At 37.7% G+C, this 16193-nt stretch overlaps 1 protein-coding gene across 1 annotated transcript in view; it reads left to right on the forward strand.

Annotated features, from left to right (window-relative positions):
- The first annotated feature begins 2631 nt into the window (after positions 1-2631).
- The window catches only part of LOC138327751 (rho GTPase-activating protein 4-like), a 42379-nt gene continuing 28817 nt past the window's right edge, over positions 2632-16193 (forward strand). The window contains exon 1 of the mRNA XM_069274092.1: positions 2632-4231. Within this exon, the coding sequence (XP_069130193.1) occupies positions 3140-4231 (1092 nt within the window). The 5' untranslated portion in view covers positions 2632-3139. The remainder of the gene's footprint in view (positions 4232-16193) is intronic.

The following is a 16193-nucleotide window of genomic DNA, read 5'->3' on the forward strand; positions in this document are numbered from 1 at the left end:
CTAATTAAGGGATGTACGTATATATATATGTCTATAAATGCATCTCTCGTTATTTATTGTATGTCTAATTCGTAGACGTATACATCTAAACTTGATTTATTCTAAGAAATGCACTGGATAACTTGGAATGACACATTTAATTAAAACCAAACAGAATTATCGGACACCAGTAATTACACCTCATTCATCTCCTTAATGCATACTAATTCAATATAGAAACTTTACATGTACAACAACATTTGACATAACAGTATTGATGTATTAAGAAAGTGGAATAAGAGGCAGGGTAGAAGAAAGGGGTGAGGGAGGGAATCTAAAAAAACATGTTATCACAGTTCAAATGATATATGAGAAAGCACAAACTTATAATTAGATAATATTATAAATCCGAATCTCTTACTTGGGTTTATACGTTTGGTTTGATTGGTATGAAGGGCGTGCCAGCTTTATTGGTGGAAAACTAAAGCTGGAGTTCCCGGAGAAAAACCATTTGTGAATATGTTTAGATACGACATGGTCAGAACTATGAAGGATAAAATTGATTTGAATATAAAGTAGCTAAAAATCACCATCTTTTCTTAAGGCATGTATACATTTTAAAATAAAAGGGGCCCGTCTCCTTCATGTCATTTACATTCATTCAAGTTTTGTCAATATAGACCATGTGGTGATGTGTAGGGTGTGACTTTAACGGTACAATGTTACTCTGATCAACACCTTGTTTACATATCGATAGTAATGTCCACTTTCACTAGACCCCTGTCCACCCGCGGCCAACCCAGTATGTCCAGATATACATGTGTTTTATGATTGGGTGTCATAAACCCGCCGGCGTCGCTACAACCTCGCCACTACAGCTTAACAAAGAAATCAATCAAAATGAAATTGTTTTTAACTCGACTTTAAAAATAAAAAACATAAAAATATTCGTATTTTTCAAAGAATTGTTTTCGATACAATAAGCAAGGTATGCGAATTATAATATCATTGTTATTGGAAATACAAAGTATGTTATTCATATCATTTATCCATTAAGCGTCACAAAACAGGTTTTAATATCATTAAGGCAGGCATTTGGGTTATAATCCCCTAACTCACAGAAATACCGGACCGCGTATATACATGTACTTATCATGCTTGTAAATAGTATACCTAATTAGTGATAGAGGCCCCCGAAGGGGAATCGCACTTCTTAAACAGTTGATTGATATGATAAAAACCGGTTTCACTCTTTAGTCTGTATTAGTTCCGGCGATTAGTACCTTATATTTGTGTGATATATGACGTAATCTTAATTACGACACTTTTAATCGGGGATAATGTGATTATGGGTCGATTTGTATAAGATCTGAAGGTTTTGCTGCCGGGGTCATGCGCTGAATAGATGATTATTCAAAAAAAAAGAGAGAGAGAAAAAACTTTAGAAATAAATAATTCTTTTGTCCGCTTTATATGATCATAAAACAAAATTTCTACATGTACAAAACAAGTTTTTGTTTAGTGGTTTGAATTGGCCATTATAAGGCCGAAACGTCATAACTGAAACAAGCACAGAGCATGATAAATGTGTTTCTGGTTATAAATAAATTTAACCGTTGCTGGAAATTTTCCCGGAAATGGTATTTTTAACACGCGACATAATTAATATGCACAGATTTTAACTTCACTTCACATACATGTTTATATTTATCACACTTGTGCAATGTCTGGGCACTTTAATTGAAATATGATCATGCTTATGAAAGTGCCTTTCATTCACAATTTTCTGATTTCATAATGTAGGTTGAAAATCTTTCATACTTTATTTTGAAGAAATATAAGTGTATGGTTGCATAAATGTTCAACAACGTGTGTTCAATCCTTTATCTCAATATAAATATAATTAGAATAAACTTATGTGAAATTGTGGACAAAATATCCTAACACGGCTCTGAAAATCAATCTTGATAAGGCATATTAGCACAACACTTCGTGTATGTCTTATTTATAAGATAAGACTAGAAATATATATTAAGGTTTGTTTTTGATAAGACTATGTGTTCTGGCATGTAATAAGTACGTTTTTGCAAACATGACACTTCATTGATTATTAAGGAGCAAAGTTATATCAATTTTGGGGTAATGATTCACCATAGAAATATACCATGAGTCTGATATGCAGGTCTGTGTGTGATATCGAATGAAATCGATCAATCAGGAAAGAGTGTTCTATATGACACGTGCTTGATAAATTAGTGTTGTTTATTTGTCATTTCAATGTACGTTGATATAACAAAACTTTTGCAAGTCCCGCCTGTTATCACAGATTTAGATACAGTACATACATACGTATTATCAACCGGATATGCGTATCTAAACAAGCAAAAGCTGTCTATTTTACGGCGAGATGAGCAAAAATAGACACATTGCTCAGAATGTTGTAAGTAAATTTACTATCTCATCTGGATCATGATTGTAAGACAGATTTCTCTCACAGGTGAAAAAATGACAAATCCCCTGTGGGCGCCCCTTGTAACGAATACACTTCATTACTCTAGTTTATGGCGTTTACGGTCCAGTGGAGACCAATGAAAACGTCGTTTCGCGGGTCGGTGTTGAGACCACGCCCCCTTGAGTACGTAGCGGGCGATAGTAGGTGACAGTCGCGCTTTAATGTGTTCGCAAGTTTTCGCTGTACAAGTTTGTAGACAACTTTGTCACTCTGCGAAAGGGATTTAAACATAACATTGCGTTTACACAGGAATATACAATTTATTGTTATCGATCAAAAGAATTTATTGGAATTTAGTTTTTTCACCTGGATATTTTTACCTGGATGTGCCGTGTGTACCTGTGTACATAAGATATATACAGTTATCACATCCCGATACCTATATATCTCTATGTTTACGTTTCGTGTGTCGTGACCTGGAAAACACAGTCATGCAGAGAACAAAACTGTGCTTCTCCACTCGTGGACGCTCTACTCAATTTGTGTGCTAGTGTTAAACCGGACCGGGAGTGGGGCATCCCCACACGAAAACGTAATCTGTGTTTCCAACTTAAAACATCTCCAGATTCTGATACAGGTATATCCGGCAGCAAGGACAGGGATTATATCTAGAGTTTCCGTGACTTTGATGTCCGGTAAAGATTTATAATGACCGTACACGGACAGCGGTCAAGTTCTTCGGAAGCCCACTCACCATCCGATTTTACAACATGTAGCTCTTCCGATGGGTTCGGAGTTAGTCCATCCGTGTACCCCATAGCTAAGATGAATCGTTCCTGGAACGGACTTGTGTTTCAGGTTTCACCTCTACCAAACGGCGGAGTGCCTAATGGATACTTCTCCACAGAGGAAACACAAAAAATGGAAATTCCAAGGAGTATTTCCGATCCATCGGAGAATGGTAGGAAATATCCGACTTTGGAGAGTCCAAGGAATTGTTCATCATTGAGCCGAGCTCCTCAAACCAATGGATATCGCAAGGAATTTCCAAGGAGCATATCATATCAGGAAAATTATCATGGAAGCGTTCCTATTCCTGATGTTTCCCGGAACTCTCCAAGTTTAAGTAATTCTTACTCATCTGGTCATTATCATTCTCAAACGGGATTAAACGACTCTGGGAGTCTCAACTCGTCCAGGTATCTGGAAAGTGAAGAAGAACCGGAATATGTTACTTTGGACAACAGCTATGTGTTTCCTTCCAGATCCTCAAACAGTCCTTCAACATCTCCTTCCAAACATAGCCTCAACTTTCGGAGAAACCAACTGAATGGATCCGTACGTTCGGAAAATATCCGGATTATAAACAACCATATAGCAGCGGAAAGAGACCGCATTGTAGGGAATCAGTTGAAAGAGAAACAAAAATCTCGAAACAGCTTAAAGAGAATTGCGGAGAATATTGGTGCAGCTTTGACGCCAAGGGGAGGGCCAAAGCTTGTGAAAGATGAAGATGCTGGGTTGGGAATGGGTAGGGCGCGTAGTAAATCTGTGGGGGACCTCAGAGAATACAAACACCAGAATGATGATGATTTGGGTGAATACTCTTGTTGCTATAGTGACGATGATGATGGAGACGATTTTGGATTTCTTAGTTACCCTTTTGCATCATCTTCTCTTTCTTTAGCTAATATGAGCAAGAACAAATCGCATTCCCAAACTCACGCCATACTACCCAAGAAATGGAGGAGTAAAACGAAGCCCCTCCCGGGGGTGGCGTCGTGTATGTGGAGCCCACAGGTAAGAGAATATTTCATTAAATCTTATTAATTATAGTGTTAATTAAATCGTCACATCACTCTATCACATTGTCTAACACAGTGACGTCATTAGGTAAGTTATTGAAATCCCGTGAAGCTTGAATATACACAGATGTCCATATCATGACAATTTCGAAGAATAATTCCCATTTAAAGTAATTGACGAAACATATACCAGATATTGAAATACACTTTAAGGCATGTGATTTCGGTCTCAGACATCATATATTTGTAATACTTATATAAGATATGCTTCTCAGGGTTTGAATAGCTTGGGCCGGAAGAGAAATGCAACATTATACAAATATATGCATGCTAGATATTAGACGTCGCGAGGTAAGACATCTCCGCCTGACATAGAGACCTGCACTGTCATCTATTTACATCTGTTAGACAGACATGTGCAAATTAATGATAATTTTTGTCTATAATTATTATGGCACGCCTATATATATTTTTACAATGTTTCTTTTTATTTCCTCGATATAGCCGGTTTGAGCGAGATACATGTAGCTATTCATAAATGATAAATTCTGGACTCTTTCCTCTGGATCCCACAAACAAACCGCAATGACTTTGAAACGATAGGCTATTAACTCGCTTACAAATGTTCAAAATAAAATATTTGGATTCTCGTGAGCGCCAGTAAAACCATATAGGATAGGTAGATTTGTATCTCCCGTCCCCCGGGGGTTGGCAATTTAAATCATTCGACTGTAGAGACCCCTCGTCCTGTTTGTTTCACCTACACACAGGTGTAATAGCGTCACACCTGTTTTTAAGTAAATAGATAAGTATGTCGTTGTAAAAATAAACAACTAGGTCATTTGTATAAAATGGTATTTGGGAAAGACTTACGAAAATATCATTAAATATATTGACTGTATGTAATGACATTTTTGAAGGACTCTTGTAAGCTGAGATGAATCGACAAATTATACGACATATTCTATATAACATGTTACAAGTTTATGAAACAAGAAGGTTGTGTTATGATACTGTCTGTTATTACTGATTATAGTAGGCTTACACACTAGATTTGGGACAATGACATCTTTGATAAAATATCAGTTTGAGATAAAAGTTTACGAGAGGCTGATTTCACCAGATATGAATTTATATGGGTACAACATTTAAGATAAAACATTACTTCCCCTGTGAAAGGTTATCCTCTCTACATTGTACCTGTAAACTAGGTCGTTTCCATCGTTACAAATTAGATTTATGACCCTACTTTTAACACGTACTGACATCGATCTAAAGAAAATAACAAGCGAATATACTGTTCACATGAGGAATGTCATTGCATCTCTCAACTTCAGGAGATTTGAACCTCGGAGAAAACACCCCTTGTAAATACACTTCGACGTCGTTGAAGACACCCATTGAAATAATAGCTACGTGTGCTCGGGGGAAATCTTATACTAGATGCACGCTAACAATTTCCTGCGCTTTTGACATCGATACTTCTAAAATCATATTCCCAACAAAATCTGTTTCCGGCTAGGTTGTATCGGTCGATTAATGGCCGGATAAAATGCGGGTTATTTATGGTACTTGCAACAGGTTTTGTGACATATGCTATTAGTAGGACTCTAGTTCAGAGGTCATATGCATCTCGTGTAGAAAAGATTAGGATCGGATCAGTCGACGATCGACTGACTTCAGCTTACAGCAAATCATTCACTCTGATTCACCACAGCACTAAACTACGCTGTAATAAAAAAAAAAAATATGGACCTTTGAAATTGGCATTTAATTTTCTAAAATATGCACTAATTAGCATGTAGGAGATACCGTTTTATCGGAAAACTCTCAAATCAATAGGTTTAGAGATCTGATTATCAGTCTGTATACCCATTAATCAACATCGGAGGTCATCTCCCCGAGTCACGTGATATTCAGACCATGTATTCGCCGTACGACTAGGAATTTTAAAGATTCCGAATGAGTAATTCTACTTTACTATACAGTAAACATGATAAACGTGTTATGTAAGACGTCACCTGAAAACAGGAGTCGGGGTTGGAATTTTCTTTGACTTAGTTTATCGTTAGAATCTATTCACCAGCCGCACGGAATCGCTTATTAATGTAGATAACCGCTCGCTACAGTAGAATGTCTCTGTGTAGCGGTTTTCATTTGATTTCCTTGTATCTCTCATGGTATCGCCGTACAAACAGTTTTATCAGAATCTGTTTACATATTCACGTACAGTATTGACTTCTTATCGACCCGATAGCCACCCGAACATTCTGCTCCGCCTTCACGCGGGGTGACGTCATATCCTACCAGACAGTTGTGATATAAGGTTACTATAGGACGCCCGGAGACATGGCGCGCGACACTCCATATTGCCATATAATCTCCTAATGCCCTGATATGGCCGATATAGTCGCCACATGGAACATGTTGTCCACCCCAGAAGGAAACCATTTACTGATACAAGTCCCACATTACTTAGAATTAACACAAACACGAAGGGGCGATAACTGCGAATGGAAGAATGTAGCCGTGGGAACTAAATTGACGCGTGGTCTCCGATCTGCATTATCTGAATATACCAATGTTGATGTAAATTGGAAGCCCCGTTTTCTGCGTTCAGAACGTTCTGGCTTTGAAAATGTTACGCGTGATGGACCGTATAGCATAGCCTTTTCTTGCAAGACACGGATGTGATTTTCGGTATCTTGTATACTGACATACAAAGACCATCTACACGGGACAACTGTCCACGACGACATATACATTGGTATAAATGGGTGATGGGGTGAAGGGCCATAGTTCCCGACCGCCATGTTTACATAGTGTACGATATCGTCAAGTTTCTCCTGGTATTTAGAGCAATCAGATTGTCTTGAAATGATACATTTCTTTCGGTAATGATTAATGTGCGTATTCAGGGATCTTATCAATAACCACAGCATGACAGTTTGACAATAAGACGCTGTTCTCTTTGATACGAACTGTTTAAACATACATATGTGGTCGCGGTTACCGTATCTAGTGGTCGGATATGTCATTTTATTAAACCAGAAATACTTGGTAGAGCGTTCTTCCGATTTGACGGAGACAATATGGGACGAAGCACATTCAAGGTTAATCAGAGGCTTGTATATAAGATATACAGGTCTCGGCGTTTGTTTTGATACATTAAGCATCCACGTACTACCCAGATGACGCGATGATCACTGAGTATATAAACTAAAGTCTATTTCGGTAGATCACCATGTTTTTACCTACAGCGACGAATCTGTCCGACTCAACAGTCATGAACTCGTACTGTTTACAGTTCCAATATTCTTGTGGTACATAGGAATCGTTTACACTCCATTCTCGGGGTATTTTGAGATACACAGGGCCGGTGTAGAACCTCCGACCAGTCACCTACCTGTAAATTACCCGTAATTACCTGTTAATTAGCTTGACTTTTTGTTACCAGCCAATGGGTTAAGGATAGGGTTTCTAGAACGTGGCATGTTTGCGAGGGACCGTGGCCTGGCCGAAAGGTTACCAGGCTTAGTGACTAATTTCACACGAAAACTAAAAATTCCTCGCATTTTTGTTAAAACCTTATCTACATGAAAGACGATCGCATTTCTTACACCTGGATTTTCGAATACCTGTATGATTCACGTGCGCTCCTGCCTTGGATCAAAAAGGGATAAAGCGCATCCTTAATAATGATCTGCAGATTTATCCCAGGCCAAACTATCATGACGATGTGGGGGGTCACTCGCAAACAGAACAACGTGCTTTTGTCATGCACATTGTCCAATCTTGTCGGAATTCCTGGATTGTCCCGAGTGGATCAGTTCCGAGTTACAATTGTCCCATGTGTTCTGTTAAGAACAAAGAGCAGCCAAGTGTCGACAAGTCGCGATAAACAACGACAAAAATCTTCACGAATACAAAGAGTTGGTCACAGGTGTTTAAAATAGCGCCCTGTGTCGATAAGGTGACAATTCAACAGTTGCAGGGGAGGGAGTCTTATTGTTTGGGATGGCTTATACTTATCTGACGCTGACAGTTTTGTTCTGCTATCATGGATAGGTGGGTTGGACGGACATACTATCTTAATAAGTCCCCCTTAACGGAGCTTTTAACTGTATATGTCTGGCTTTCCTGTCCCTACAAGTACGCCGAAAACACAACCTAAGTTATGGTCGTTAAGGCTTGAGGTGACTTTTATTGAACTGTCCTAAGAGACAAGCATCTTCAAATTCAAATTGACAGTTTCATTAAAGTGTTTTTTAAACCCGTATCAGATCCTTATGCCTAATTGACAATTTCGACTTGTCATTTCATGTTTTAATGTCACTATGAGATCTAGGACTGTCAGTTTTAATGCATTACACATTTGATACCTGCCATATGACTGACATTCTAATGAAAAATTGTTGTGGATATGTCACTTTAATTTAAAGGGGAAAATACATATTAAGGTCTTAGACATGAATAACAGTATTGTCAGCTGTGTAAGACTGATTTATCCCCTTCCTGAATGTTTTCCTCCCCTGGATGTTTAACACCCTACCCTCCTCACACTGTCTGGTACTGGTCATGGGGTATATGTGTATTTAAGACTTAAGTCTGTATTTCGGGGATTTGTACCCAGCGTTTGTTTACCTGCTTACCTGACACACAACATCCCGGATAGTTAGGTATGTTCATGAAGAGCACTTTATTACACCAACATCGCGAAGGTATGTCAGGTCCGTATGTACAGTAATTCTTATATTACACCAACATCGCGAAGACGTTTCGATCACTCATCAAAACTAGTACTGTGATATTGTTTTATCGCATCATATGATTACGTCATCAGTTTCTGTAGTCCCTTCTCCGTAACGTTGTCACTTCACTGGCGTATTGCAGCCTCCAATTTTCAACCTAAACCTGTTGTATGATAGTTTAGTCAGGTTGAATGTCCTTAATATGCGACTTAATTTTGTAACCTTTGACAGATGTATGAAAGATACACGTGTCTTCCTAGCAATTTCAGTTCATATAATACGCCCTCGCTTTACCCATTTCAACAGGATCACAACCTTCCTATACAGAAGAAGCAAAACGATGTTAAATGAAACTGAATATTGAACAAAAAAGGAAGTGGTTGGTGATCGATCAATTTATTCAATGATATGTTGATTAGAAGGCAAACGGAATACGTCAGATGTCAGAGGTACTTTTGTGGTTATCCGGATTTTGGCAAAGTCACTGTCCGCTGAATATATTTACCGACAATTCTCTGCGCCTTGGCCGCCTACGGAGTCTATGTATACCACTAACGATATTGACATCAGAACAATTCCTGCTGGTTTGTCTTAGAAACGCAACAAAATCGTCAATTTGACCATAAAAGTTGACCCAGTGATGTCCGTGACAGATGACTCGACACGATTTGTGACCCGTCCGGCCATAATATGTCACCAACTGTTACGATAGCCATGTCCACTACTTGTTTTCTAGCACCCAATGTTAGGCAGATCCGAATATACACGTCTATGAAAATGCCATCTTTTGTCCATCATAAGATAGTTAGTACGTCTCCCTCGCTCATCACAGTCGACTCATGACGGATTTTATCGACATTTACGATGCCTTCGGCAATTTCCGATGATTTTTGTTATTGGATCGGGTTCCGATAATTGCCGAATCACATAACGTGTGATAATTGGAATGTTTGACACAGAAAACTGGTCATCATTTTCTTAAAATCCACAGAATAGTATTAAATCTTTTTGTGTGTAATGTATCTTAGAAAGCAAGAGACATGGGGTAGGATGAACTGACAGTATTAGAGGCCAATGCCAGACGATGTCTTCCTAGCATATATATTCAGGAACATTGATCAATGAAGAATAGGTAAATATACTCGTCTTTATAGCAAGCAACGAAAGATTAATCTAGATTTGAATCGAGGAGCAAACCACTTAATTTTCCTTTATTTTGATGACATGAAAACGATAAGATCAGCGCTAAGCCTTGACAGTACACCGCGGATACATATGTACTTCAGAGATTTAATTCAAGGATTTTATACTGAAGGCTTACAAATATAATATATGTAAATCACATATTAATTACATGACCTTTTTGCATTCATGGTATAAATATAGCACGCGAATTGGTTAAATTTGATATCCGAGAATTCCATTAAATATAGGGGTTTAAAATATCAGTAAAATGCTATTAATCTACGATCTCTGCTGAGGATGATTTCAAATCGAACATGATGAATCACCTCGTAGGAACGAGATAAATAATCGAAAGACAAGAACATCGTATGAGCAAATTAAGGTAAATAATAAAAAGACAAGGTTCATTAGAAATATTTCATTTCGCTGTGTAAATTGTCCAATTGGCCGTATACATAAGAACCGATGACCCAGAGCAAAGGTCATGCGTTTCACCGGACAAAATGGCGGCGAATGTACCCCGAAGGCAACGTCGTTTGGCGCCAATGTCTGTTTGATTGAAATTCAAACCATGCCTTATTTCCATAAACCCACGTATACGCTCTGTGTGGGATATGGGGAATGACCGAGAAGGATTTCTAATCGATTAGGTTTTCAAGAGAAATGGCACCGTTGGTGATTTAGACAGAGGAGAAATGGCAGCGACATTTTGTTAAAGGCTGAAATAATCACACATTGGGAAAGGCTCATTAAACACACAGAAAATAGATACATATATTTACAACTTTACGTACTATACGGGAAATGTTAATGTATTAATACCTTTCTGCACTTAAAACTGTTATCCACTGACTAGAGTATATTACGTAGAGACTGAATACTAGCTCTGCTTCCCCAAGTATCAATACTGCTCTTTCTAAGCAGTTGCTATTGTTTTAAGTCATCCATCCCTATTGACACATTTGGACTCATCTATTACAAAGGCTGGGACGTCCCATTATAAACTTCCAGGGATAAATGAATTAAAAGAACACTGCAAAACAAAAGATGTATTTGTTGGAATTATATTCTTTTAGTAACATCTAAAATTACATAGAGATTGAACAGCGTTTTAATTGCTTTAAAGGTGACATGAACGCAATTGGATACAGACATATTCAATATCCATGTCGTCAGTCTTGTATTGGTTTATAACTTAATTACGTTCCAAAACTTCATATTTTTGATACCATAGCAACAATAATGTTATGGATACAATGAATCTAAGGTTGACCTGTTTTAAACGAGTGATGTGTAACTACTTAATTTTCTTGATTGAAGATGAGCCTCGCCTAAATGTGAGGTCAGGGGTTAGAGTAGGAGGTCAAGAAAACATGCAGAAATTAGCCGGAATACATGTTTATACTTTTAGCCGTGGTAACGGACTGTGACCCTTGGTGTAAATCGGCCCCGGGGACAGTCCGGAGTTGGTGATTTATGGAGGACGGTATATATGGTCACTCACCGCTACATGTATATTGCATCATGGTCTGTTCTAGAGTCACGAATTCCGACCCACAGTAGCCATTACTTATTTATATAATCTCTTTCAATTTATATAATTTAATTTGCCAATGCGCTTTGCTTGTTGCTTCGAATTTAGTATTGATTAAAAAGATCTCACACAGTTCAAATATAAGAAGTAAGACGTTTGTGAAATGTCCATTTGCCTTTCTTATGGTTTCCTGTAGATATTGCAGCTCAAAACGCAAAAACAATCTGTCGCAATTATTACGTTTTAAATCTAGAGAAAGGCATTATTGCTGAAATTCCTGATGTAAAAGTTTAAACTTTTAAGTACAACCGAGAGGTAAATACTGTGGCAGGGTCAAATGAGGTCTTCCGTGGTAAAACTAGCGCCGACCAAGGTCAACCCTTTCACAGAGATGAAGAGATTTCGGTTACTCCGAGACAGTACTAACCTCATACAGAATGAATATCCCCGTAGTCCCCAAATCCTGTTAAATTCAAGTAATTAAGTTCCCCATAAATAGGGGATTAACTCTTTCATAGTGCAAACATCAAAAGGAATCTACGAGGTGATGCTTACAAAAGATCCCCGTACAACGGCGTTAGGTAATTTGTTACCAGGTGAAAAGGAGTCCTTTAGGGGGTCGATAAACAGTTTTTCAACGGGACCGGGAATTAGCACAGCAATGGGAGGGTCCGAAACGCAATCAAACTTTATTCACGGAAAAACTTATCGTGACCGTCTTTAGTATTTGTTTGGGCGTGACAGCGAGTCTGTGGCATCCAAGGGGACTGCATTGTCAACACCATTGCACGGTTGTGCCACGACCACGGGGCTGTGAAATAGATTCATTCATACAGGGTGGGAATTTGCGGCCTGGGGAGCCCCCGGATTACGATACATTGATGGTGTCTACTCACACGGACAAACTCGAGGACTCTGTTCCGTGCTCAAGATTATTGACGTAAAGGACTCTCACGTTATTTGAACAGGGTGTTGACATCTTGTAAGAGGTTATAACTATAGGTTTGGGGGAGCATGCTCACAGCTAGGAAGAGTAGAACATTATTACGATAAGCTGACCTTCTCACGAACGCGGCCTTCTTCTGACATGAATTCATTATTGGGTCATTCTGTATTGTTTAAGTCCGACTCAAGACGAACTATTTCAAGGATAGAGACCTTAAATGAAATTATATTCAAAAACATCACGTGCATTCGTGGCACTTTATATCCATTGAGATGATAAAGACGAACGTTGAATTTAAATGTAGTAAAATGTTTTGTTCAATCATTGTTTCAATTTCCGTTTAGGATTCTCCATGTCAAGTACTCGACGTGCATGTCACCGCGTACAGGTTGTGGTGTCTTTCTGGGGACAATGGCGGCTAAAATGTCGCTCTGAACTGGGTCATTCTGATACTGAATCAGATATAACACTCGTATTTCATAAAATGTGTTCCCGAAATAGCTAAATTCAGCTTCGTTACCAATTTCTGAATGTGACTTTCAAGCCTTTGTTCTTGAAGGACAAACGAAGGGCGAGATCGCCAGCTGATTAAGACATTGATAACGAAACCACTATGTCATACGCAAATTATACGCTCTCATATTATATTTAACCTTCTCATATTATACCCAGGGCACCAAGGAGAATTTAGGAAATATACAAACGCAGCATTTTTCCCAATTCAGAATATTGTCACATCATGGTAAAATGTAGGGAAGGAACCTATCTACAGTCGTACGCTGTATCTGCTAAGTGATCGAATATATGGGGTCATAAACTGCTTTGGGTGTTGAGACAAATTAAATGAACTGCGAAGCAGCAGTTCATGACACATTTAGCTCAAGACCTATTTAGGTTTATACCCCATAAATTTATATATAAATGTAATCAATCTACATATATAACAACATTTAATTTACTTTCAATCTAATGAATCTATATGGTATGTTGTGGACAAATAGGAACTTGTGCAAGTCTATCAGGGAATTACAGAAGGGTTCGAATTTACATACTTATTTGCATCTTATCATTAAATTATGTAATTTTATATGAAAACTTTAATACCAAATACTAGAATTTGTTAGAATAGTACTTGTGGAGGTAATCACTTCCTTAAAAGTGTACTCCCATGCACTTCAACCTGATGAGTAGGTCAATGGAAAAATTGGCTCAAGATTTCTTTGATAGGTTCATTGAGTCTAGTTTTAAATGGAAATGTTAATATTAAGATATACAAGTTAGATCTATTCTATAAGAGATGATATAATCTGATAGCAGTTTATATATGATTTATGAATGTCAGTTAAAGTCACCTTAGCGGATAACACAAAGACCAAACAGGACTTGAGGTAATGTCAACTCTAGATTTCGTTAGAATTTGTCATCCTGACATCATTGACTGCAGTGTGTATTGAGATAGAGACATGATTTATGACGGCTGAGTCGACGTGCGTTAGTTTTTCTGTGAACTAGATCTATTCTAAGAGTAATTTACATCAGACAATCTAGTCTATTTTCGAAGACAATGATATATTTTTTATATATATATATATAATACCAACGTAATACCACAATCGTTAACTAACAATCAAATCCTACATCACAAGGACAGGTAAATTAAAGTCTAAATTTGAAATGAAATCGTGAAAAAAATAAAAAATAAGACCACGTATTCCGGAAATCAAGCATTATTTTGTTCAAACATAATAACTGTCATATAAATCTTGGTCAAGACAGGATCTCAAAATAAAATTTGAAAGTAGAGAAGGAGCCACATGCTTTACCACTGATAACATTACGATACCGACCGCATTACTTTTCCATAGTATTCACCAATCTGTATATCTCGAATTTCTCAGAGGTTATTTACTCCAAAAGAGACATTGAAGTTTTTTTGTGATCGAATTTAGTTTCAGAGAAACATTTCAGTCCGTTAACCGAGGAGATTAATAAATGAAACAATCCTTTAAAAATTCACTCGAAATCACAGTACCCTAGTTGAGGTTCACATTTTTGAAATGGATAAATAACTTTTGATTCATGAATATGAATGCAAGAATATTCCGCACATGTATATTGTTATCATTGATCCATTGTCATATGATCGTATATAGGAATGTCCCTTTTACACACATGTTACAATGAAATATCGCAATGTCATTGTTCCAGCAGGAGATATATCTTACTGCGGAGGATTAAAATGATCGTGCTAATCGCCGGAAGTCGGTGTTCATTTCATCTTCTCTCCAACAGATGTTCATATGTGGCTATCTAATAAAAAGTTTTGGATACCGTTTCCGCATCTTAAATTTGTTATATACGTAGTATCACTTTCGTGTATTAAAGCTATAGGATATAGAACTTTATATATCTGATTGCTATCTTAAATTTTGAATTCTTTTGTGGATATCATATTGTAAATGATAACGCAGTTTAATCAGTGTCATGCTAAGATATTCTCGTGACTTTTAACCATTTAAGGCAACAAATTACAATACATGCGGTCGCCATTTTTTTAATTTGATTCCTGACAATGACGTTTGAAAATGACACCTTAGGCATTTATATGCAATTAAATTGTCGCCTCGCCTTACCAGGTAAATATCTCTTATCCTACTTCATGTTTTAATATAACAAACATTTTAAGAATGAAAATTAGTAATCAGCCGTGAATAATTCATAGTCTCTTCTCCTGCATTGGTTTTGCAGTAGAGCGGACCCTGTCGGCTCCAGACCAACCTCTGATGAAATCGTATTATCCTTAGTTGGTGTGATTTCTTTACGAAGATGAATCTTGCACGAAACTCTTGTTGACTCTCCGTCATTTAAGAAAGACTAAAAAACAGGAAAGCTCTCGATAGGGATCTATGTGACGTCAGAGCCTATGTAGGAAATGTCGCTTATGTCACAGTCAATTAGAAGCGAAACTAAAAGACATGTTGTTATCAAAAAACTTATCTCGCGTGCGGGAATGTTCCCCGACTTCAAGGTCGGATCCTCAATGGAAACAATGTATCTATTTTCTTTGTAGTAAAGAAAGGGGGACTGTGGCGCTGTTGTTTGTGAACACTTCTTGAGCATGTTTTGCTCGCGTGGTGTATCTGCTACAATCATATTTATGCAGATTTGTCCGACAATAAAAGGTGGTGTCAATTACATTAGGTGTCTGAATACAAAACAGCAACAGCGTTTAATAATGTGTTGGCGAGAAAAAGCAGCAACAAAGGGATGTACATTACGTCTCCGAGCAAAAAAAAACAACCCATAGAATGTGCACTTTAATAAATAATTATATATATAAACTTGACGAAGGGAGGGTAGGGTAGGGAATTGATAGCGGTCACCCTTGGAAGAACTTGGGGGGAAAATTGTGGCCATTGACAAAGATGAAGCTGGGGAGTAGGCATTAAAATATAATATTCAGTGACGTTGACGGTTTTTTGCATTGTATATATTATACACGGTGTACGATATTACCACAGTGACACTTGTTATATTAGCT

The sequence above is a fragment of the Argopecten irradians genome, chromosome 7 (genome assembly GCF_041381155.1).
Source record: "Argopecten irradians isolate NY chromosome 7, Ai_NY, whole genome shotgun sequence".
NCBI classification, from domain to species: Eukaryota; Metazoa; Mollusca; class Bivalvia; order Pectinida; family Pectinidae; genus Argopecten; species Argopecten irradians.